This window comes from Balaenoptera acutorostrata, chromosome 11 (genome assembly GCF_949987535.1).
Source record: "Balaenoptera acutorostrata chromosome 11, mBalAcu1.1, whole genome shotgun sequence".
In the NCBI taxonomy this organism is placed as follows: Eukaryota; Metazoa; Chordata; class Mammalia; order Artiodactyla; family Balaenopteridae; genus Balaenoptera; species Balaenoptera acutorostrata.
Window position 1 is genome coordinate 37,096,021 of NC_080074.1, and position 27,343 is coordinate 37,123,363.

Here is a 27,343-nt window from a genome sequence, read left to right on the forward strand (position 1 = left end):
ATAGCTGACTCTTCACTATTGCAATATTCAGATACCTCGTATTTCATGGAAGCAAAACTTGAGTTAATCAAAATATCATTTTATTCAGATCTGTCCTTCTTCACACTTCTTTTTCAAAGTAAATGCCAAATATTATCATATTAATATTTTTTATTTTGTTTCTAAAAACATAATAATGAAATAAGAAGTACTGGATAGGCAATGGAGGGAAAATAAAAGGAGGTACAGACAACACCCAGAGAAGACATTATTTTCAGCAAATAGCTTTTGTACTGAAGGATAAGCAAGAAACAGAGTAGAAAAGACAGTTTTTGGTGTTGCTGGACTTACTAGATTAATGATCAAATAAAGTTAGAAAAGCATAAGGAGACTAAGCTAAGTGCCTAAACAAGGGTCACTTAAAATAAATCATATTACCTTTAAGAAAGATTTTATACAACAGGAAATATTCAGTCTTTCTGGGATAGTGACTGTTTTAGGTTTGGGCGGCTTACAAGAATAATAGTAATCCATTCATTTCACAAATATTTGGATATCTGAGATGTCATGATGAAAAGAAAAATTCCTCAGAGTTCCAAATAAAGATTTCTTAAATGTCTTTTAGTACAGTAGCTATTTTACTATTTGTTTCAAATTGAGTAAGTGAGATTGTGTTAATACTTTCTAACATCACAAATGAAGTTCAGCAAAACTATAGCAAAACCACGAAAAGAAAAGCTTGCTTCTTTTATAGTCATCATCAGTGTAAATTCAACCTAATCACTTCTCAGTGAAAATATTTCATGTTGCTCTCCAGCCCAATCAAATTCATGTATCAAGCTGACTCTTCAAGTAAAATTATAGATATTATGAGAGTTTATATAAAAGATATTATTATTGCTGCCTGCCATACATGATACTCAGTAGTTAAAAAAAAAACCCCAAAACCAAAAGATTATCTGTATTTTATTGTACCTGTCAGAAGAGCACATATTCATTATCATCACTATTGCTGTTCATGAAATTCTACAAAGTCCCCTGAAATGAATGATTTATATTATGCACTCTACTGAGATTACATTCCAAGGCTATCAGAGCAAAACAGATAGCCAGAAGATCATGCTTCGCTATGTCACCAAACAGAAAAAAATAAAGGAATATATTCAATTTTGTGTTTTTTCATTTCTATCTTTCAATAGTAATCAGGATTTCTATATTCGTAGGATTACCATATCATTTTTACTGAGACAAAAAAAAAAGAAAGAAATTTCACTCCCCAAAATGTTGTTATCCAATTATTTGACCCTTTAAATTCACTCTTCAATCCCTTTTTAATGCTGAGGACTTTGACATTTTTAACCAACAGAACAAAAAATAAGTTCTCATATTTTTTATTTACTTGAACTTACTTAAAACATCACTTTTTTTCTCCTTCCTAATTACTTGTATAACCCCCTTGCCGTTTATTCCTTCAAACTTTTATTGTTCCTTTCTCTCACCCTCTCCTTCCACCATGCAACACTGAAATAATGTGTCCAGCAAATAGTTATTGCTGTACGAGACCCTCCCTTGGCATCTGAAAAAAATGAGTAAGACCGAGCTGCTCTCAGTCTAGTGGGGAAGACAGACATGAAAATGACTAACTGTAACAGAAGGTGATGGAGTCACTTCCATGAGAGCACAGATAACAGAAGAATCAAGTCAGTGGGGAAGGGTAGTGATGTATCAGTGCTATGCTCTGACAGAAAACTTTTATGTGAATTGGGCCAATCTCTGCTTCAGAGTCATTTCATTTACATTCATTCAATAAATATTTATTGAATAACTATGTGCCAAGCACCAAGCTAGTAATAGTAATGAAGAGACAGGGTCTCTACTCTCACTGCCTAAAAAAAGCAACCAATAGTAATACATTAGTATTCAGCTATCACAGATATTCACGTGCAATAAGAACCCTGGAAGAGAAGCATGAAGGCTGCCTGGAAGAATCAGTCACTGTTTTATGGAACGTATTGTTAAAGATGAAACTGGATGGATGGATAGGGCTTTGCCAAGTGGAGATAAAGGAAAAAGATATTCTAGGCCAAGGCAGCAAGCAGCATGCTTGGAAAAGACAAAGAATGAATAGATTCTTTCTTATCATACTTAGGGAGCCATTAGAAGTTTACTATTGTGGGGGGATAATGGCTGATGAGGTTTAATGAGAAAGGCTGTGGCCAAATAATAAACAATGTTCCATGTCACACAAAGACATAAAGATTTTACTGAATAAGAATCATAATTTTGTTCTTACTGTTAATTGCTAACAGTTATTGAGTCCTTACAACATACATACCTGGCAGTATTCTAAATGCTTTTATAATACATTTAGACTCACTTAACTTCTGGACCCTCTCAAGAAGGAAATACTTTTGCCCTCATTATACAAACAGGCAGAATAAGATAGAAGTTAAATAACATAACCAAGATCACTGAGCTAATAAGTGGTAGAACATGCCAGGCAATCTGGAGCCAGTGTTCATATATTATGGATGCATCCCCTCTAAGGTGATGGAGTGCTAATGGAGAAGGGAGGCAAGCTATGTGATCAAATATATTTTTCTAAACATCTGTTTCTATACCTTTGAAATACTAAGAAAACAACTACTGAGCATTTACTACATACATTATTCTTCGAGCCACAGGAAAACAAAAATATACAACACGTCCCATGAATACCTGCAATTCCCAGTATATTCAGACGTTGATTGAGATAAAGAAACAGAAATAGAGAGACAGTCACAGTCAAGATCTGCTTATCTAATGCAGAAACCAATGGAGCCATGAACAGGTAGGCATACTTTAATTGGTACTTTTGATGACTTGCTGGAGGCGGACTGTGGACTAGCTTGAGAGTGAGAAATTCCTGAAGGCCAGTCTTGAGGGGGTGGGGGTGGGGTCCCACTCTTCCATGGTCTTTATTTCCAAGAACCCGACCAGGTTCTCATAGTGGAGAACCAAAAAAGATCCCCTCCTGGTGAGGGCAAGGGAAGAAGAGTAATCCTTGTGAAATATATCCAGAGCCTTCTCAATAACAAAGGCCTGACTCTCCAAGGAAAAAGACTTTACTAGAGCCTTTTAAAGAGCAGTGGCAAAAACGCACTCTCTGACTTCGTCCTCCTCTAGCCTTCTTGTCTCATCTAAGGTGGTGAGGGGGGGTAGCTCTACAAGCAGAAAAACGTGTGAAGGTCATGGGACAAGACATAGGCTGAATCAAAGACTGAGATTTAACTGAACGATTATAGAACACTCCCCCCCCACCATACCTAACACCCCCATGACAGGGCTCCAGTATGATAATACTGAAGTATACCTGAAACAGCTTCAAGACACACAGTCTCTCTGAGAAAGAGTATTAAGGAAAGCCTAACACCAAGATGGAGATAAAAACAAGGACACTAGAGAAATTTGAAGCTGCTAGCACCAATAGCTACAACAAACACTAAACAATGCTGAAATCCCAGCCAGATTAACATAAATCTTCATATTAGAGGCCTAATAATTTGAATTCCTGTTACGAATTCAACATATCCAACATTCAACAAAAAAATTACAAGGCATGACCAAAGGAAAGAAAAACATAGTCTGAAAAGACAAAGCTAGCATTGGAACCATAATAAGATGTTGGAATATGAAACAGATGTTGGAATTGTCTGACAGGGAACTTAAAATACCTATGATTAATATGTTAAGGACTCTAATGGAAAAAGTAGACAACATTCAAGAACAGATGTGTAATGTAAGCAGAGAGAAATTCTAAGAAAAAATTAAAAGGAAATGCTAGAAATCATAACAGACATGAAGAATGCATTTGATGGGATCATCAGAAGACTCAGCATGACCAAGGAAAGAATCAATGAATTTGAAGATAGGTCAATATAAACTTCCCAAACTGAAACGTAATGAGAAAAATGAATGAAACGTACAGAACATCCCAGAACCATAGGAAAATTTCAAAACATGTAACATGAGTAACTAGAATATCAGAAGGGGAAGAAAGAGAAGAGGGCAGAAGAAATATTTAAAGTAATAATGATGTTGAACTTTCCAAAATTAACAATAGACGCCAAACCATAGATTCAGAAAACTCAGAGAACACTAAGCCAAATAAATTCCAAAAATAATAAGCCTAGGCAGAGTATGTAAAAACTGTAGAAAACTAAAGGCAAAGAGAAAATCTTAAAGTCAGAGGGGAAAAAAAAACACCTTACCAATGGAGCAACAAGGTTAAGAATTTCATTGGACTTCTAATCAGAAACCATCAAGCAAGAAGACAGTAGAGTAAAACACTGAAAATATTGAGAGAAGAAACTACAAAACTAGAATTTTATATCCAGAAAAATTTTCCTTAGAAAGTGAAGTAGAAATAAAGACTTTTTGGACAAATAAAGACTGAGGGAATTCACATGATCATCTCAATTGATACAGGAAAAGCATTTGACAAAATTCAATAAACTTTCATGATAAAAAACACTCAAGAAACTAGTAATAGAAGGAAATTATGTCAACATAATAAAGGCCATATGTGAAAAACCTATAGCTAACATCATATTCAACAGTGAAAAACTGAAAACTTGTTCGATGGGTAATGAGTTTCAGTTTTACAAGACGAAAAGTTGTTTTGCAAGATCTGTTGCAAAACAATGTGCACATAGTTAACACTACTGTATTATATACTTAGAAATGGTTATGATAGAAATTTTTGTTTTCTTTTTTTACTACAATAAAAAAAATAAGGTGGAAAAAAAAACCAGAGAAGGAAGAAGCCTCTGGTAACAAATAGAAAACAGTTACAAACCTGGCTGATATTAATTCAAATATATCAATTATCACTCTAAATATGAATGGTCTAAATGTACCAATTAAAAGATAGAGACTGTCAGAGTGAATAATGATAATAATAAAGGGCCCAACTATATGTTGTCTACAAGAAATCTACTTTAAATATAAAGACTCTGATAGGTAAGGCAAAGGGACAGATATAGATAAACCAGGCTAACACTAATCAAAAGAAAGCTAGAGTATTAATTTCAGACAAAGAAGACTTCAGAGCTAGGAAAATTATTACAGTTTCTCCCACACTATTTGCTTACTTAATTTTTTCTAAGGAACAATGTCTATGGAATACACTTGGGGAATGTATTTTGTACCTTCTGGGAATACTGCTTTAATAGAAACTATCAAAGCAATAATGGCAGTGGTAAAATCTTCTTGGTACCCTTAAACTTCACCGTATTTGAAATTCCCCATCTTATAATCAAGTAAAAGCAATCCTTGTCATGTAGCATTACTATCTGAATCAGCTTTGTTATAATTAAAGGGTATCAAATTTAATAAGTGCCATGTATACACAGTTATTTATATAAATAGGTTGAAAACTGTTGAAGTGGTGAGGGGGAGAGGATGGAGGACCCCTCTTCCACACAAGTGGAAACAGAGTGGAGAAGGTAATTACCACTTGTGGCAAATGCGCATCCTGGGTGGAAAGAGGAAAAACAGACACTTTCAGGAAAACTACCTTTAGCCAAAGCAATAGATTTCAACTTAATCCTTTACCTCTACTGAGGTAATCTCTTTGAGACATGCAAAGATACCTTAAAATAAAATACTCCAGATCAGTAATTTTCTGCTTAAAATGAGTAAATTTCTGATTCAAGCAGATGGAAATTCTGTTCTTCTTCTAGCTAGTGTTGTTTCATCCCCAAAAATGAGAAATAGAACAAACTTTACAGTGGATAATATCTTTAAGTTCCATTGCTCAGGGACAAAAATTTCCCAGACTGACCATTACATCTACCAATTACACTACCTACTTTTCCATTATATGGCATTATAATACATGGCATTATTTAATGGCCAGTGCCCATCATAAACCCAGTGCCACATGGTTAATGTCAAAGGGACCAAAGGGTCATATTAAGTGTCAATCCTCCTGCATGTTAACATCTTCCACCTAAAGTATTGTTACTACAATGCACACTGAATTACAGTGTCAGCTCAAGAACGTACGCCATCCTGTCACTTTTGACAAAGAGCCTCAATTACACCTCAGAAATAAGAGTCCTGCAATTTTAAGTCTTTTAAAGGAATTATGCTTTTCACTGTGAGAAGAAATAAATACATTTATTAAATAAATTTGTAGGCCGGTATGTGCTCAGGTGCTCTGGCTTCAACTCACTATCTACCAGTTAAAAGTTAACCAGGTAAAGGTCAGCAGTCACTTCCCTCAGGCATCTGACCTTGTGCTCCCCTTCAGTTTGGAATATCATAATGTTTCCTTCAAGACTTAAAATACAAGAGAAACTATACACCATATAAGGTACACCATGTAAACCATATTTAAATTAAAAATTCAACTTTCAACTTCACTATTACTATTTTCTTGTTACTTCACATATATAGATACCTAAATCCTTTTTTGAATTACCCATGTTAAAATTCTTCTTTAATTTAATGATATACATAGAAGTTGTCTTTTCACTTCAGAACTGCATAAGAAAATCTAAAAACTGAATAAAGATTTTCTTTAAAAATCAATTTTTACATATTTTGAATTTAGGCATTATGCACACAAGGCACCATATATCCATATTTGATCATAATTAACAAAAGGTTAAAGAGAAACTTAAGTACAGCCTTCAGAAAAACCAAGTATAATGCAAGAGGCTTTGGACACAGGTCTGAACCTCTGTGAACCACAGTTTCCTCATCTCTAGAGTAGGTACCTAGATCGTGGGGTTATGTGAGAAATATTAGAATAGCATATTCACAATGTCTAGTTTACAGCATGATAAAGAGTACGAGCTAACTACAGGAAGTACTGTGATTAATCTGATCACAGAAGCGGCAGGGTCAGGGGCCACCCTGTAGGTAGTATTTAATTCTTTTTAGGTAGGAAAGCAAGAGATGAGGATTGATGTCAAGGGAGATAGGAAATGAATGAGAAGTTCAGAGGGTCCTAGAAGCTCAGGACTTGGGGAAAAAAAAAAAGTTGAACTCAGAATTAACTATTGTTTGGAAGAAGTATAATTTTAATAAACAACTAAGGATAAAATCTACAAGTCTGCAGATGTCATGCTTCAGGCTGCTGAGGCTCAAACGGCCTCATGTGCAATGTAGATGAATATAAGGGGGAATGCCCAAAATGTCATGGGTTTGTAACCATGTTCATGGATGGGCTGATAAACCTATTTACGAGGCTGCAAAAATGAAAACGTTCACATTTTAGAACAGACGTGGCTTCCTTTATATATATGCCTCTGTGTGTGTGTGTATATGTGTGTGTATGAGTATATGTATACACATCCAGAGGCTACAGGAAAAAATAGGCAACTTTTTTTTGTGAAGTGTTGATCCAACCCCTTGGGAGGAAAGATACTTGCTTTTGAAAATGTATGCGGTCAGTACCACCTTTTTCAAAGGTAAACAGGGGCTTAGACAAGGATGCTGTTTTAACAAGGAAATATACTCAAAATTCCTTCTATTAAACAATGATCAAACTAGGAAAATATAAAACATAAATTACAAACAGAGTTTAACTCACATTAAAATGTGTTCATGCTTGATTACATGACAGGAGAGTCAACATGATGTAGCAGAAAGGATAACAAGCTGGAAATTGTGATGCCAAGTCATTTCGTGTATCAACGGGCTCATGTAACAAATTAAAGGACTGCAAAGTGGGAGAAAAATATCTACTAAGTGGTGTGGAATCCCATGCCTCTAATAAAAATTAAAAAGAAAGTAAGATTAAGGTACCTACATAATTGTCCTTTCTGAAATAAAAACCATTTCCACCAGTCTTAAGCATGGTAGCCCACCACTGAAGCTACTATAGACAGTTGTTATAATTTCCCCTAAAGAGAATACACTGAGGTCTTCTTGAGACCAAAGAAACGCCCTGCTGGTCTTTGTATCGCCACTGTTTATTACAGAACATGACACAACGTTCAGGTTCAGAAAATGTATATTGAATTCAGGTTTTTATAAAGGATTGCCTTTTCAGAGTCCTGCAAGAAAGCCAAGCTATATTTAAGGGCATACGGCTTCTCCATCTGCATCCCTCCAATAACATGGGATAGCAGAGTCCTGGGGGATTTTGAGGCCTGAGGCTGCTGGGCTATTTATTTATTTATTTATTTTTGCTGGGCTATTTAAATTGCACTAAATGTTAACTACAGACCAAACACAGAAATCAAACAAAATAACAATGAAATTTAAGTTAGTTTCAAAGCAGCAGCATCCTATTTACCCCTAAGTAAAAAGCTAACATTTCTTTTCAAACATAGCATCATGATATGTAGATATAAAGCAGGTAGAATTATTCCACATGACCTTCAATGCCTGAGAATTTGAGTATTTTGATTTTATTATTTCTGAGAATATTATTATTCTGAGAATATTATTTCTGAGAATAATGTTACTTTTGGCAAAAGAAAATATCTGTAACAATGCCTTTTAGTAACTGACATAAGAAAGCAGAATAAAACTCTGGAATACTTTGGAGATACTTGGATTCCTAGGTCACTCAGTGGCAACAAATAGCGTAATTACAAGATTGATCCTATAAAGATACCTCAATTAAAAAAAAAAGATTGATTCTGTATATCAAAATGCATAAAAAAGAACTATCAGATTCATTATGCTTCAGAGTAAAAATAATACAATGGTAACTTCCAGAATGCTAAATCATAAAGTTTAGATGAGGCAATTTCATATAAAATGTTTAGCTGAGCACTATATTAAATTAAATTTTCTTCTATATGTTATCCAATATTTCAGTAGCATGATATATATGATATATGCCTTCTCTTTTCACAGAATAAATTTGCAACTTCAATGGTATATATCCATAATAATCATTCAGTGAGAGTCACAGGAAAATTTTTTGTTCCCTGCTCCCTCCAATCTAAACATGACTGTGCAGTGATTATAATAAAACAAAGGAACCTAAATGTTAGTCAACGTGCAAAATGGGAAGAGCTTTGCTTTAAAGAGGAGCAAATGGAAAAATAATCTCAGCTCTAAACAGTAATGATTATAACAAAAGGCCCAAGGAAACACACAGCGCTGCGCTCCAGATAGACTACACTGACACCATTTTAGCCTGGGGTATGGAACTTTTCCATGGAACTTCAAGTACTTTCACAACTGGAGTTTTATGTAGCCCAATTAACTTTGGCTAGACACAGAAATCTGGCTCAGTATTTCCATACAGTAGCCAAAATAAAGGTTTGCTGTATCAAGAATTACTGTCAGAGTCTCCCATATCCTTCCTTCTCTCGTACTAACCTAAATCTGGAAAATAAGCTAACAGCCAAGTTGCTTTTACTACAATTTAAGTCAATATTAATTTTACTGGCTCACAAAAACTGCAAAATATTCGGCTGAAATAAATTGAACAAAGACAAAAGGAAGCAGGACGAAAAAAAAAAATCAAAGTAAGGATGTACACACAACTAGAGAACACACACGGGTTTAGAAACAACTATAAAACCATCTGAAACACCGTAATAATGAAAATGTTATTCCTTCTTTTCTCTCTTAATGCATGCCCAATTTTAAATTCATGGCATTAGCCCTAGGTAACAAAGTTCAAACAAGGAATAAATCAATTTTAAAGACAGCTTGTGTTTAGTATTTTAATTGGATATGACATTGGTATGAAAGTTCCATATATTCTAAAGAGATGTCACCCAGGTCCAACTATATGTAACCATGGAGGTTACCAGTGACCCTAAAGCAGAACTAACTATTCTCTAGGGTACCCTGGAACATTTGTATTTGAGTTGTAATGTAGGACCCAAAAGTGCCAATAGCCAAAAGTTAATGTTAAAAGTTAAAAGTTTTGCCAATAGCCAAAACCCTTAGTTAATGACCTATAACGCCTAATAATAAAAATGCGTTTACCCATTCAAACTAAACTAGCATTTAGAGGTAATGTCTAAAAATAAGTTATAAAAAACGGGGATGGGACTTCCCTGGTGGCACAGTGGTTAAGAATCCGCCTGCCAATACAGGGGACACAGGGTCAATCCCTGGCCTGGGAAGATCCCACATGCCGTGGAGCGACTAAGCCCGTGCGCCACAACTACCGAGCCTGCGCACCACAACTACTGAAGCCCACGTGCCTAGAGCCCGTGCTCTGCAACAAGAGAAGCCACCGCAATAAGAAGGCCATGCACGGCAGTGAGAAGCCCACACACTGCAATGAGGAGTAGCCCCCGCTCGCCACAACTAGAGAAAGCCCGCGTGCAGCAACAAAGACCCAACGCAGTCAAAAAATAAAAAATAAGTTTAATTAAAAAAAAAAAAAAATGGGGAGGCAGGAGCACTAACTTCCTTTTAGAATCTCTGATCAAGTATAAAAGGAGGGAAAAAGCTCCACACAAAATTATTTAATATAGAATGAAAATTAATGATGTTTAATTCAGAAATCCTTGAGGATGTATCCAATTCTACTATTTAGTGGCTTATTTATTCTTGGGGACATTCCTTAAATCTTTGAAGCTCAGTTTTCTCATTTATAAAAAGAGGACAGTACTCGTTGTAAAGCTTCATGAAATAACATATATCAATCACAGGCACTCAAGAGATGTACAATCCTCTTGTGACCACCTCCCCTTCCAGGGTCTTGGAAGATTACACTCTATCCACTCTACAATCATGCCACTCTTATTCATTTATTCAGTATATATCATTGGGAATTAGAGTGATCCCTAGCATGGATTAACAAATCTCAATACATGTGTTGGCAAAATGAAGGGACTAATGAGGACATGAGAATCAGGCTAGGGAAACAGAAATATTAAAAAGTCAGGCACCCTGTATACCTTTCACTTATACAGTACTATATGTCATTATATCTAAATAAAACTGGGGGGAAATAAATGACCTATGCCCAGCCCTTATGTAACTTAACAAGGGAGATGCAAAAGGAGGGTACAGGGATAGTTATCAAGATACTGAAATGCCATATACTAAAGATATAAAAAGATAAGTTAAGACTTAGTCCCTGTCCCATGTCCAGGGTCAAAAGATAGATTTATGTCTGCCATTAAATCTAAAATGTGCTATTATAGAGATACTGAAACCAGTGCCATGGAAGTACAGAGAAAGGAAAAATCATTGCTTGAAAGACTCAGGCAAGACTTCACAGAGGAAATAAAATTTGAACAGGTAGAGAGAGGAAAGGGACATTTTTGTCAGAGAAATAAAAAAGTATTTGATCTATGGAATTTGTCAGAGCATTCTGGGAAATTCCAAATCTTTTTGAACTTTTCTAAATACTATAAGTACTACAAATTCTTAAAGAAAATTTTGTACAAAAATGCTCGAGTGAATCATTCCACTGGCTATAATAAAAGCACCAATAATCAATTTTTTGTCTAATTTGTCTCAGAAAAATATAATTCTTTATATGAAGTCCTACTCCATAGTCTAAGTCTAATTTTGTTGCACGTCAGTTTTACATATTTTGCCTTTGGTCAGTTTTGATGGAACAGTAAAAACACAATTCCATTTCTATTCTTCTTCCCTTGAGAGTAATAGCCAATTCCATTTTATAATATTTTATATTTAAAGCATTCAGAAGTCAAATGTGTGGTATTTTCTACCTTGCCAATTCCATGTTAAGTCAATGGCATATTACCAGGCCAAGAAACCCAAAATTAGACAAAAGCAATCCACTGGGATCAGAAATTTGCCAAATCTCATAATTCAAAAAGAGACTGTTAAGGATGGTTGTGGAGTTTTTGGCACTTTGAGTTTAAGCCATTCCATAATAGGATTTGTATTTCATCTAATCAGCAAGTTGGAAACTACGAAAGTTCTCTTGATGGTGGGGGTGGGGATTAAAATTTGATTGTAATACATGTCTTTCCTTCCCTTCCTTCCATATGTTTCAGTAAATTAAAACTGCTAAATCTTGTTTTTAAAAATACCTTCTGAAAAATAAAGCAGCCTGTAAAATCATATTTTTGGTACAGGAAACAAATTATTCAGGCGTGAAAAGAAGAAGGAAAAAAAAATTTAAAAGACACGTAGTTTCTATATCCAAACTAGTGTCACAATCTAGGTATATTCAGAATTAAGTACATTTAAGCATTCAGGTTTTTTTTTCTAAATGATTTTTTTTGGCAGGGAGGTAAATCAGGCATTTGAAACTTTTAGATTCTTTGAAGGTGGCCACTTCCCAATCTAATTAAAAATGTTTCCATTTGAATTCCATAAGGACATCTCAAAGACAGTAGTTGAGGCCAAAGTTATACATGCATTCTATTTTTATATGGAGCTGTGTGAATTATCAGCCTATCAGAATAGGAAATGGAACAGGTTTTCATAAGGTAAAATAATTTTTTTCTAACTGATTAAACTAGACATATTATGATCTTATAGATGGCCAAAATGGCAACTTATACCCTCCAATTCTAAGTAATGTTCTTTCCCTTTCTCTGTTCCTTCTTTTTTTGGGCCCCCATATTATTTCATAATTTCTTCTTTCATATATTTTTTTCTTCATCTTTATGTTTATGTATGAAAACATTTACTCACCTTTATTTTCTTATCCTTCAAATGAAAATTGTTTTACCATCATTTTTTTTTTAACTTCTAAAAGCTCTTTCTTGTTTTTTCATTATTTATTTTTTATGGCATCCTGCACTTCACAAAATGCTATATTACCATCTCTAAGGATTTTTTTTTCTTTTGTTTCCTTCAGTTTCCTTTTGCTAATCATTTGTTTCAGTTCCAATCGTTTACATTTGAGGCTTCCCTAATATGACTGATGATCCTTGGTTGCCCATTAAAAAATAAACTTTTTATTTAAAAGTTAATAAAAGCTGAATGAACTCCTTAGGCATAAGTATGCTTTCTAGACTGGAGTCACTTTTGTTTGTCTGGTTTGGGAGCTAGTCATTTTCAGGGACCTCCAAAGGTAGGTATATGGAAATCTTTCCCCTACAGTGATTCAGTTTCTCCAGATAAGAATGCAACCATTTCTTGGGAGGTGAGGTGTGTGTATATGTGTTGCTGAGGGGGTATGAACTTTGTGTAGCTTGTGTTCTGCGTGTGGCAGGGGAGCGGTACTGACAATCTGAGTACTCCACCGGAAGACATTCAATCAATCCTCTTTTCAGTCCCCTCTGCATTCCACCTTTGACTGCGCAAGCTGTTCCTGAGTCACGGAGCTCTCTCACCCAAATGCTCCGCCACTGTGAGCATCCGTTCCCCACTTGGAGGTGAGTGCCGGCTTGCTAGCGCTGTGCACATGGGGAGAAACCTGACTGCCGCATATGTAAGTTACAACTGATTACCCTATTTCATACTCCTTAACTCACTCTCTTCTATGCCAGCTGCCGCCACGTCTTGAGTCTCTCCAGCTTTCTTCTCATTGTTACCCCGTTCCAAACTCCCTTTAGATGGTTGTTTACTCTGTTCTAACAAATCAGTTGTAATACCTCTTTCTGCTTTCTGGCTTCCAAAAAATCAGCTTAAATTTCATCTCCCCTCCCATTCTGATTGTTCCTGTGAGGTTATTCCTTCTCAATAGTTTTATTCAGTAAAAGTTTATTCTGATTTACCCACATAATCACCATTTCTTTGTTCACCAGTCTTTTTGCTCCCCACTTAGTAACTCCTTCTAGATTTAACTGTGTTCTTTCGAAGGACACCTTCAGTAACGTCTTCAGCTAGAGGTTTTAGTGGACTGACTTTTAATTTCTTGGCCTAGGAATTCCCTGATCATTCAAGTAAAGTAAATTCAAAACCCAAAGCCTGGTAAAGGGAGGATGATAGTGACAAATTCTCTGCAAAGATTTCAGATTCCATGCTGAGATAGACAAACTTTCATGCTGCCCTCTCGTATCACTATGTGAACTTTTTCTACATTATTCTTTCACTGAGGATATGAACTTTCCTGCTTTATTTAGGCATCTAATTCCTGGCCTTCTGTTGGTCCAAGGTTTTGTCTATTATTCCAACAAGAAGGAAAACAAACAATAAGCTCCTTCCCATGGGTTGTTGCAACTGGTAAACTATCCCAAATCAGCTGTAGGAACAGCCTACTGTTTACTGTTCTGTTGTTCAGTTATTGCTTCATTTCCATCCCTGGGAAATTCTCTTTCTACACCTTGAGCTCAGCCATGCATTAAGAGCATATCTGTTGTAGTTTATTAGGCATATCTAGATGTTTTTTAGTGGGATGTTTTCTGGTTACTTAGTCTGCCTATATAATCTCTTTAGTAACATTTTAGTGATATCTTAGAATGGATACATAATACTTTTAAGTGTTTAGCTTATCATCTTCTGTGGGAAATAAAAATGTTATTATTTTCAAATAATTATAAGACACCCTTCTACAAATTCACTTAGCAATCACTTTCCTGACCATTTGCTCTACGTTTTGCTAGTGTTCATTTATCTTTAGTAATATTGGAGAGAGATTAAGGGATATAACTAAAATAACACAGATAATAGATTCAGATTAGGATTGAGGCTAGTTGTACCATTTATCAGCTGGGTGAAAAGTTACTTAAATATTTTGAACAATCCCCGATTGTATAAAATAAAAACATTAATACTACTTTGAGGCACATAAAATTACAGTTTTTTTAAGTCACAAAGGTAGAATATCAACAATTTCTTATGCTTCAAATAATACCACTTTCACAGAAATGTGGCCAAGAGAGCTTGTCACATAGTGGGTGGCCAAATGATGGCTCCACTTCTCTTACAGAATGATTTCCAATTAGTAGGAATTCTAGGTGACAGTGATGGACACACGTGCAGTATCTTATATAACGCTGGCTTTTTGGAAAGAATCAGACTTACTTCCACATTATAGCCAATCTGGGGTTAACACTGGCTTGGAGAACATAGTCTTTATACAAATATTGTTATTCTGACAAGTTCATTATATAATCACACATTTGGAGTTCTCCATTTATACATTTCAATTAAGTTACATCAAGGATACATATCATATTTTATCTATGGCAAACCCCATAGCCAAAGGAATGCATTTTTCTATATTTTTCTGTACAGAGTTCTAACTTAGTATTATCATCATTAAATCCTAACAATCTGGGTTAACTGGCCAGGAACCAGTACCTCAAACCCTATCTGCCTCAGTCTGCACAGGCAGAACCAGTTTCTAAAGGGTGAGAAAGGGAGTTACTCACTGTTAGAGCAAGCAGTTTCCCATAGGTGAGATGAGCAGGGATGTGGTCTGTCTTGGATCTCAGTGATTCCATATACCAATGTTCTGCTTCAGGGAGCTTGCTTAGTCGCATGTACGCTTCACCTGGCAAGAGAATCATGAAAATCAGTATGAGGATACAGTTTTCCAAGAACATTTGCAACAGATCACATCATCATGTTTATATTCCACACATTTTCAGATTCTGTGGCAAGTACTCTCATCCGTTACCTCATTTGATTCCCCAAAATTCACCATCATGTCTATTTCACAGATGAGAAAACTTGTGTTTGGAGAAATTAAGTGAAATGCCTAAAAGTCAAAAATGTAGTACATGATAAAGCTTTGATTTTTTTTTTAACTTAGAAACATCTAACTCCCAAGAATATGTGCTTTGTCATCATTTCTTTTTTTTTTTTTTAAGGTTGGGTCTTTCTTATGTACAATCATTTGTTCTTTTTTATTCACATTCATTCATTCCTTCAGACACGCAAGTATTTATAGAATAACTACTAATTGGAGAGTATTATGCAGCACCTAGACAACAGAAGTTCAAGGTCCTGCCCTCTAAGGTTGACAACCTTGTTGAGAAAGTAAGATTAAATGAAGGAGTTAAAAATATTTGGGTTTAAGCATTGGTGCTAGATTTCAGTTTTTTCAGAAATTATTTGCATTTTATATTTTAATAAGTAAATAAAATTTACCTGTTTCCTTTGGAAGATCCAGTGAATATATGACAGTTACTTAGCATGCCCATCACCATGTGCAAAGCTAGTCTAAGGCCTTTCACCCATCAGCTGTTACTTTCAAATTACACAAATTTTGCCCACCAAATAGCATTTCACTAACAGCCAAGCAAGAGAAAAAAATTGGAAATAAAGCCAAAAGTGTATCAGTTGCCTGCTTATTATCACCCCCCTCTCCCTTCTATGCTCATAGTATGGTAGAATATTCCCCTGATGGTAAAAGTGTATTTTAAGATGATGTGTGTATTTAAGTTAAATATTATAGTTATAATAAACACTGCAAATGTTGAAGCTACTTAATTTCTGAGACCAGGCAACAGACTGGTGACCTGCATTATTTTTCAAGCAGACTTTTATAGCTTAACTAATCATAATTATGATGGCTTTTTCCATTTAGAGGAATAATCAGAGGCTTTTCCTAAATGTGTTACCCACACTGGTTGTACATCTTTGCTTCAAAGGAAGAGCTAGCTTCCTTTTATTTTAATCAAATTCTTTTTGCATTAGCACAGCATTGTCAATAGAAATATGTCTGATGAATTGAATTGATTTGCGTCTCCTGACCTTTTGAGTGCCCTTTGCTTGATCGGTTAGTAAAAATATTGGTGACAAATTATATGTAACATGCATAAACATGTAGGTACCACTCACACACATCTATGTGTTTCTAGTTCTGAGAAAAGTCAATAAACTATATTATCATAAAAATGACAGCTCGAAAAAAAATGTTTTTCCTAAAGCTTAAAATGTGTTTGTATTTAAGAAGAATTTGGTTAGATTTAATCAAATGTTCAGGGTGAGATGCAAGAAATCCTGAAGCAAAGACCAAAAACTAGAATAAAATATATAAAACATTCATAGTTGTTAGGGTGGTAGGATTAGGCATGGATTTAAAAATTTTTTTACATGTTTCTGTGATAATTATATTTTTTAATTATAATATCTCCTAATAAGTGAAACCATGTCATACAATTTTCTATTTGCTATGTTGAACTAATAAATATTTCCAAACAAAACAAATAGTAATTTTCCTTAGGGAGAGTGAACCACTTCTTCATACTAAAACGATACTAGATATGATTTATATAACAGAAAAGATGCACAATCCTGGATATTAAAAATTGTAAAGCAATTAATGATAAACCAAATCCAACTATTTATCTCTAAAAGGGATTCTAAAGCCAGAAGAAAACACATACTAATTTCAGAGTTAGGGGGTCTGGGCAAGATGGCGGAAGAGTAAGACGCGGAGATCAACTTCCTTCCCACAGATACATTAGAAATACATCTACACGCGGAACTGCTCCTACAGAACACCCACTGAACGCTGGCAGAAGACGTCAGACCTCCCAAAAGGCAAGAAACTCCCCACGTACCTGGGTAGGGCAAAAGAAAAAAGAAATAACAGAGACAAAAGAATAGGGACGGAACCTGCACCAGTGGGAGGGAGCTGTGAAGGAGGAAAGGTTTCCACACACTAGGAAGCCCCTTCGCGGGTGGAGACTGCGGGTGGCGGAGGGGGGAAGCTTCGGAGCAGCGGAGGAGAGCGCAGCCACAGGGGTGCGGAGGGCAAAGCGGAGAGACTCCCGCACAGAGGATCGGTGCCGACCAGCACTCACCAGCCCGAGAGGCTTGTCTGCTCACCCGCCGAGGGGGCTGGGAGCTGAGGCTCGGGCTTCGGTCGGATCGCAGGGAGAGGACTGGGGTCGGCTGCGTAAACACAGCCTGAAGGGGTTAGTGCACCACAGCTAGCCGGGAGGGAGTGCGGGAAAAAGTCTGCAGCTGCCAAAGAGGCAAGAGACTTTTTCTTGCCTCTGTGTTTCCTGGTGCACGAGGAGAGGGGATTCAGAGCGCCGCTTAAAGGAGCTCCAGAGACGGGAGCGAGCCGCGGCTATCAGCGCAGACCCCAGAGACAGGCATGAGACGCTAAGGCTTCTGCTGCTGCCACCAAGAAGCCTGTGTGCAAGCACAGGTCACTCTCCACACCGCCCCTCCCGGTAGCCTGTGCAGCCCGCCACTGCCAGGCTCCCGTGATCCACGGACAACTTTCCCAGGAGAACGCACGGCGTGCCTCAGGCTGGTGAACGTCACGCCGGCCTCTGCCGCCGCAGGCTCGCCCCGCCTCCTCCATACCCCTCCCTCCCCCGGCCTGAGTGAGCCAGAGCCCCTGAAACAGCTGCTCTTTAACCCCGCCCTGTGTGAGCGAAGAACAGACACCCTCCGGTGACCTACACGGCCTACACGCAAAGGCGGGTCCAAATCCAAAGCTGAACCCCGGGAGCTGTACAAAGAAAGAAGAGAAAGGGAACTCTCTCCCAGCAGCCTCAGAAGCAGTGGATTAAAGCTCCACAAACAACCTGATGTACCTGTATCTGTGGAATACCTGAATAGACAACGAATCATCCCAAATTCAGGAGGTGGACTTTGGGAGCAGGATATATTAATTTTTCCCCTTTTCCTTTTTTTGTGAGTGTATATGTGTATGCTTCTGGGTGAGATTTTGTCTGTATAGCTTTCCTTTCACCATTTGTCCTAGGGTTCAGACCGTCCGTATTTTTTTGTTTTTTTTATACTTAAAAAAATTTTTTTTTTCTTAATAATTGTTTTCCTTACTTTTTATTTTAAAAAATTTAAAAATTTTTCTCAATAAATTTTTCTTAATTTTTATTTTTAAAAAATTAAATTTTTTTTCTTAATACATTTTTTCTTAATAATTTTTTTCTATTTTTTATTATAAAAAATTAATAAATATATTTCATTAAATTAAATTTTTTTCCTCAATAATTTTTTTTCTTATATTTTATTATAATAGCTATATTTTATTTTATCGCCTTTCTTTCTCTCTTTCTATTTTTTCTCCCTTTTATTCTGAGCCGTGTGGATGAAAGGCTCTTGGTGCTCCAGCCAGGCATCAGGGCTGTGCCTCTGAGGTGGGAGAGCCAACTTCAGGACACTGGTCCACAAGAGAACTCCCAGCTCCACATAATACCAAACGGCAAAAATCTCTCAGAGATATCCATCTCAACATCAAAACCCAGCTTCACTCAACGACCAGCAAGCTATAGTGCTGGACACCCTATGCCAAACAACTAGCAAGACAGAAACACAGCCCCATCCATTAGTAGAGAGGCTGCCTAAAATCATAATAAGGCCATAGACACCCGAAAACACACCACCAGACGTGGACGTGCCCACCAGAAAGACAAGATACAGCCTCATCCACCAGAACACAGGCACTAGTCCCCTCCACCAGGAAGCCTACACAACCCACTGAACCAACCTTAGCCACTGGGGACAGATAACAAAACAACGGGAACTATGAACCTGCAGCCTGTGAAAAGGAGACCCCAAACACAGTAAGATAAGCAAAATGAGAACACAGAAAAACACACAGCAGATGAAGGAGCAGGGTCAAAACACACCAGACCTAACAAATGAAGAGGAAATAGGCAGTCTACCTGAAAAAGAAGTCAGAATAATGATAGTAAAGATGATCCAAAATCTTGGAAATAGAATAGACAAAATGCAAGAAACATTTAACAAGGACGTAGAAGAACTAAAGAGGAACCAAGCAATGATGAAAAACACAATAAATGAAATTAAAAATACTCTAGAAGGGATCAATAGCAGAATAACTGAGGCAGAAGAACGAATAAGTGACCTGGAAGATAAAATGGTGGAAATAACTACTGCAGAGCAGAATAAAGAAAAAAGAATGAAAAGAACTGAGGACAGTCTCAGAGACCTCTGGGACAACATTAAACGCACCAACATTCGAATTATAGGGGTCCCAGAAGAAGAAGAGAAAAAGAAAGGGACTGAGAAAATTTTTGAAGAGATTATAGTTGAAAACTTCCCTAATATGGGAAAGGAAATAGTTAATCAAGTCCTGGAAGCACAGAGAGTCCCATACAGGATAAATCCAAGGAGAAACACACCAAGACACATATCAATCAAACTATCAAAAATTAAATATAAAGAAAATATATTAAAAGCAGCAAGGGAAGAACAACAAATAACACACAAGGGAATCCCCATACGGTTAACAGCTGATCTTTCAGCAGAAACTCGGCAAGCCAGAAGGCAGTGGCAGGATATACTTAAAGTGATGAAGGAGAAAAACCTACAACCAAGATTACTCTACCCAGCAAGGATCTCATTCAGATTTGATGGAGAAATTAAAACCTTTACAGACAAGCAAAGCTGAGAGAGTTCAGCACCACCAAACCAGCTTTACAACAAATGCTAAAGGAACTTCTCTAGGCAAGAAACACAAGAGAAGGAAAAGACCTACAAAAACAAACCCAAAATAATTAAGAAAATGGTAATAGGAACATACATGTCAATAATTACCTTAAATGTAAATGGATTAAATGCTCCCACCAAAAGACAGAGACTGGCTGAATGGATACAAAAACAAGATCCGTATATATACTGTCTACAAGACACCTACTTCAGACCTAGGGACACATACAGACTGAAAGTGAGGGGATGGAAAAAGATATTCCATGCAAATGGAAATCAAAAGAAAGCTGGAGTAGCAATTCTCATATCAGACAAAATAGACTTTAAAATAAAGAGTATTACAAGAGACAAAGAAGGACACTACATAATGATCAAGCGATCAATCCAAGAAGAAGGTATAACAATTGTAAATATTTATGCACCCAACATAGGAGCACCTCAAAACATCAGGCAAATACTAACAGCCATAAAAGGGGAAATCGACAGTAACACAATCATAGTAGGGGACTTTAACACCCCACCTTCACCAATGGACAGATCATCCAAAATGAAAATAAATAAGGAAACACATGCTTTAAATGATACATTAAACAAGATTGACTTAATTGATATTTATAGGACATTCCACCCAAAAACAACAGAATACACATTTTTCTCAAGTGCTCATGGAACATTCTCCAGGATAGATCATATCTTGGGTCACAAATCAAGCTTTGGTAAATTTAAGAAAATTGAAATCGTATCAAGTATCTTTTCTGACCACAACACTATGAGACTAGATATCAATTACAGGAAAAGATCTGTAAAAAATACAAACACATGGAGGCTACACAATACACTACTTAATAACGAAGTGATCACTGAAGAAATCAAAGGGGAAATCAAAAACTACCTAGAAACAAATGACAATGGAGACACGACGACCCAAAACCTATGGGATGCAGCAAAAGCAGTTCTAAGAGGGAAGTTTATAGCAATAGAAGCCTACATGAAGAAACAGGAAACATCTCGAAAAAACAACCTAACCTTGCACCTAAAGCAATTAGAGAGGGAAGAACAAAAAAACCCCAAAGCTAGCAGAAGGAAAGAAATCATAAAGATCAGAGCAGAAATAAATGAAAAAGAAATGAAGGAGACAATAGCAAAGATCAATAAAACTAAAAGCTGGTTCTTTGAGAGGATAAACAAAATTGATAAACCATTAGCCAGACTCATCACGAGAAAAAGGGAGAAGATTCAAATCAATAGAACTAGAAATGAAAAAGGAGAAGTAACAACTGAAACTGCAGAAATACAAAAGATCATGAGAGATTACTACAAGCAACTCTATGCCAATAAAATGGACAACCTGGAAGAAATGGACAAATTCTTAGAAATGCACAACCTGCCGAGACTGAACCAGGAAGAAATAGAAAATATGAACAGACCAATCACAAGCACTGAAATTGAAACTGTGATTAAAAATCTTCCAACAAACAAAAGCCCAGGACCAGATGGCTTCACAGGTGAATTCTATCAAACATTTAGAGAAAAGCTAACACCTATCCTTCTCAAAGTCTTCCAAAATATTGCAGAAGAAGGAACACTCCCCAACTCATTCTACGAGGCCACCATCACCCTGATACCAAAACCAGACAAAGATGTCACAAAGAAAGAAAACTACAGGCCAATATCACTGATGAACATAGATGCAAAAATCCTCAACAAAATACTACCAAACAGAGTCCAACAGCACATTAAAAGGATCATACACCATGATCAAGTGGGGTTTATTCCAGGAATGCAAGGATTCTTCAATATACGCAAATCAATCAACGTGATACATCATATTAACAAATTGAAGGATAAAAATCATATGATCATCTCAATAGATGCAGAGAAAGCTTTCGACAAAATTCAACACCCATTTATGATAAAAGCCCTGCAGAAAGTAGGCATAGAGGGAACTTTCCTCAACATAATAAAGGCCATATACAACAAACCCACAGCCAACATTGTTCTCAATGGTGAAAAACTGAAACCATTTCCACTAAGATCAGGAACAAGACAAGGTTGCCCACCCTCACCACTATTATTCAACATAGTTTTGGAAGTGTTAGCCACAGCAATCAGAGAAGAAAAAGAAATAAAAGGAATCCAAATCAGAAAAGAAGACGTAAAGCTGTCACTGTTTGCAGATGACATGATACTATACATAGAGAATCCTAAAGATGCTACCAGAAAACTCCTAGAGCTAATCAATGAATTTGGTAAAGTAGCAGGATACAAAATTAATGCACAGAAATCTCTTGCATTCCTATACACTAATGATGAAAAATCTGAAAGTGAAATTAAGGAAACACTCCCATTTACCACTGCAACAAAAAGAATAAAATATCTAGGAATAAACCTACCTAAGGAGACAAACGACCTGTATGCAGAAAATTATAAGACACTGATGAAAGAAATTAAAGATGATACAAATAGATGGAGAGATATACCATGTTCTTGGATTGGAAGAATCAACATTGTGAAAATGACACTACTACCCAAAGCAATCTACAGATTCAATGCAATCCCTATCAAACTACCACTGGCATTTTTCACAGAACTAGAACAAAAAATTTCACAATTTGTATGGAAACACAAAAGACCCCGAATAGCCAAAGCAATCTTGAGAACGAAAAATGGAGCTGGGGGAATCAGGCTCCCTGACTTCAGACTATATTACAAAGCTACAGTAATTAAGACAGTTTGGTACTGGCACAAAAACAGAAACATAGGTCAATGGAACAGGATAGAAAGCCCAGAGATAAACCCACGCACATATGGTCACCTTATCTTTGATAAAGGAGGCAAGCATATACAGTGGAGAAAAGACAGCCTCTTCAATAAGTGGTGCTGGGAAAACTGGACAGCTACATGTAAAAGTATGGAATTAGAACACTCCCTAACACCATACACAAAAATAAACTCAAAATGGATTAAAGACCTAAATGTAAGGCCAGACACTATCAAACTCTTAGAGGAAAACATAGGCAGAACACTCTATGACATAAATCACAGCAAGATCCTTTTTGACTCAACTCCTAGAGAAATGGAAATAAAAACACAAATAAACAAATGGGACCTAATGAAACTTAAAAGCTTTTGCACAACAAAGGAAACCATAAACAAGACCAAAAGGCAACCCTCAGAATGGGAGAAAATGAAGCAACTGACAAAGGATTAATCTCCAAGATTTACAAGCAGCTCATGCAGCTCAATAACAAAAAAACAAACAACCCAATCCAAAACTGGGCAGAAGACCTAAATAGACATTTCTCCAAAGAAGATATACAGATTGCCAACAGAGACATGAAAGAATGCTCAACATCATTAATCATTAGAGAAATGCAAATCAAAACTACAATGAGATATCATCTCACACCGGTCAGAATGGCCATCATCAAAAAATCTAGAAACAATAAATGCTGGAGAGGGTGTGGAAAAAAGGGAACCCTCTTGCACTGTTGTTGGGAATGGAAACTGATACAGCCACTATGGAGAACAGTATGGAGGTTCCTTAAAAACTACAAATAGAACTACCATACGACCCAGCAATCCCACTACTGGGCATATACCCTGAGAAAACCATAATTCAAAAAGAGTCATGCACCAAAATGTTCATTGCAGCTCTATTTACAATAGCCAGGACATGGAAGCAACCTAAGTGTCCATCATTGGATGAATGGATAAAGAAGATGTGGCACATATATACAATGGAATATTACTCAGCCTTAAAAAGAAACGAAATGAAGGTATTTGTAGTGAGGTGATGGAGTTAGATTCTGTCATACAGAGTGAAGTAAGTCAGAAAGAGAAAAGCAAATACAGTATGCTAACACATATATATGGAATCTAAGGGGAAAAAAAAAAAAAGGTCATGAAGAACCTAGGGGTAAGATGGGAATAAAGACACAGACCTACTAGAGAATGGACTTGAGGATATGGGAAGGGGGAAGGGTAAGCTGTGACAAAGTGAGAGAATGGCATGGACATATATACACTACCAAACGTAAGATAGATAGCTAGGGGGAAGCAGCTGCATAGCACAGGGAGATCAGCTGGGTGGTTTGTGACCACCTAGAAGGGTGGGATAGGGAGGGTGGGAGGGAGGGAGATGCAAGAGGGAAGAGATATGGGAACATATGTATATGTATAACTGATTCACTTTGTTATAAAGCAGAAATTCACACACCGTTGTAAAGCAATTATACTCCAATAAAGATGCTAAAAAAAAAAAAAATTTCAGAGTTAGAGCTGAAAGATGGGTCTGCATTATAGGTTCTGTTTGGAATTGACCTGAAATTCTACTTTGGGTCTTCAAGTGCTCATAGATCACTTTTTAGAAGTTCTACAATCATTATATTTAATATGGCTTCTACTTTTTATTTATTAAAAATTCAACTAACTTGTAGAATAGTAACAGGTAAGTTACCTGTACAGAAAGAGAGTGCAATTCCAGGGTGCTTTTGAGATTCAAATCTTTATATTTAAGTGTCTGATTTTTAAAAAATCATTTCAGAAAGTGCACTATTTTTTTTCCAAGTCAGAAATCTATCATTATTAAAACCCATTTTGAAATGAAATATTATTAATTTGCTAACTACTTAGGTTGAACTATTTTGTTCAGGAAGAACTCATAAGCAACTTATTAAGTTATAAAGCTTGTGAGGTGGGGAAATACCAAAGGACCACAAATAAGAAATATAATGCCATAATGCATCTTGGCAAGTATATGAAAAATGTAAATAACCAGCTTACTTAGGTACTATTCATTACAACTTAGAAAAACTTCATGTAACCATTCATTGCATCTCAGTAACAACGACTATAACATTCACTGAATGTTTATTACAAAATAGGGTAGCGAGCTATAGGGAGCAAATGTCTGACTTACATGCAGCCACTCCTCCCATTCTATACCTTTGGGCACACAGAATGTTTTCTCACTTAGCCCCACAAGGGGCCTTAATGCACCATCCTCATTCAGCCAGTACCAACTAACTTTTCAAATTAGGTTTGTGAGATGAAACATATTTTCAATCTCTACATTAGTTGCTTATGTATCTCATTTTTTAAATTAAGGAACATCCTTAATTACCTGGATTTCACAGATAAGAAAATTGAAAAGCACAGTGGCTAAATCAAACACACAAAACCATAAATGTAGAAAGTGGTAAAACTGCAATTCAAACCCAGGATGACCAGGCCTCAGTGCATTGCTAACCTGTTGGTAGTGAACAATCACAAACTTTCCAAGTCTCCAGCTCAGGTGAAAATTATACTCTGCCTCACTCACGGAAAATTGTTTTCTAGCTTATGATACACTGGCCATCAAGTTCATTTCACTTTGCCTTGGGCTTCTCTATTGAATTAAAGGAATAAGGAAGAGCAATAATAATCCACGGTTGACCTTTAAAAACGTTTCTGCCTCATACTTTATTCAATTATTAAGAGGGAAATATGTAGCATATAAGATGTACTTTAGGGCTTCCCTGGTGGCGCAGTGGTTGAGAATCTGCCTGCCAATGCAGGGGACACGGGTTCAAGCTCTGGTCTGGGAAGATCCCACATGCCGCGGAGCGACTAGGCCCGTGAGCCACAATTACTGAGCCTGCGCGTCTGGAGCCTGTGCTCCGCAACAAGAGAGGCTGCGACAGTGAGAGGCCCGTGCACCACGATGAAGAGTGGCCCCCGCTTGCCGCAACTAGAGAAAGCCCTCGCACAGAAACGAAGACCCAACACAGCCATTAAAAATAAATAAATTAATTAATTTAAAAAAAAAAAGTTCTAAGGTTAACCTTAACACAAAACAGCCCATAAAAGTGGTAATAAAATCAAGATGCAAAACCTAAAATGCAAGAAAATGATCATGGATGAATTTAAATGTGTTTAAAAGGCAACTCAATAAAGATTCAGGCAACAAACAATACAAGCCCAAGTACTTGCTATATCCCTGGCACTGCCAAGGTAGGAGCCTCATATTTCTCATTTCTAATTCATACAAGGGGTTAGAACACTCATTTGTGAATGTGGAGGAAGGTACAGGAATAGTAAGTGACTTAAACAGTTAATAATCCTATCTTAAAAGGTGTGAATGCCTCGAAAGCCCATACTTTTTGCCAATGCATCAAGTTACCTACTATATAAAGTTTATTACTTATTGAATACCTACTAAAGTATTATATATATATATTTTTTTGGAGTATAGTTGCTTTACAATGTTGTGTTAGTTTCTGCTGTACAATGAAGTGAATCAGCTCTATGTATGCATATATCCCCTCTCTCTTGGGCCTCCCTCCCACTCCCCCCCCCATTATCTTTATACTTTTTACATTATTCCCACACTCTAATTAGTATTGGTCTCATTTTACAAACAAAGTGACTATGGGTCATTGAGCTTAACCAACCTGCTCAGTGTTCAAAAACAAGCAAACGACAGATTCAGGATTCATATTAGATTCTCTCTTTTTTTTTTCTACTATTCCACTCTGTCCAAATACTATACAAAAATAATTAGAGAAGGGATAAAATAACTGCAAAAAGTGCCATCAGTGGATTCAGTATTAGGAGAGAATGGTATACATGTAATCCTTCAAGCTTGATTAAAATATTAAAATCATAAAAATTCCATAAAGGAAATGGCCACAGGAAAAGAAAGTTCAGTAAATTCAATAAGGAAGGGAATGAAGATACTTGATTGGGAATGGGGTGGAGGGAGGAGGGTTAAGTCATCTTCTCTGGCACTATAATTCTTCTTAACTTACAATAATAGAAAAAAAATGTTTATACTACCCAGGAGGAAAGAAGCAATGATGACTATTTTTTTTTCTCACCCTACATACACACACACAAAAATGACATAATAGAGGTACTTTCGTAAGAATTCCAAGATTTGTAGTGTGATGATGTAGTGATCAGGTTCATCACCCAGATTTATTTCCAATTCACTCACAGACAAAAGGGATTTCGATGTCTCCAGGCTGGCTTCAGGCAGATATAAACCAGTTTCAGATGTAGAACAAATAATGTCACTCTTCCTCCCTAAAAAGCCCTGAATCTAAATAATCCAGGCAAAGACTAACTCCTTAAAGGAAAGAATGCTGGATTATTG

The 27,343-nt window shown here is 36.6% G+C and overlaps 1 protein-coding gene across 4 annotated transcripts in view; it reads right to left on the reverse strand.

Moving 5' to 3' along the window:
• TMTC2 (transmembrane O-mannosyltransferase targeting cadherins 2) overlaps positions 1-27,343 on the reverse strand; it is a 900,074-nt gene that overhangs the window by 585,655 nt on the left and 287,076 nt on the right. For all 4 annotated transcript variants that reach the window (XM_057556839.1, XM_057556840.1, XM_057556841.1 and 1 more), the window contains exon 8: positions 15,198-15,319. In XM_057556839.1, coding sequence (XP_057412822.1) covers positions 15,198-15,319 — 122 coding nt within the window. The remainder of the gene's footprint in view (positions 1-15,197; positions 15,320-27,343) is intronic.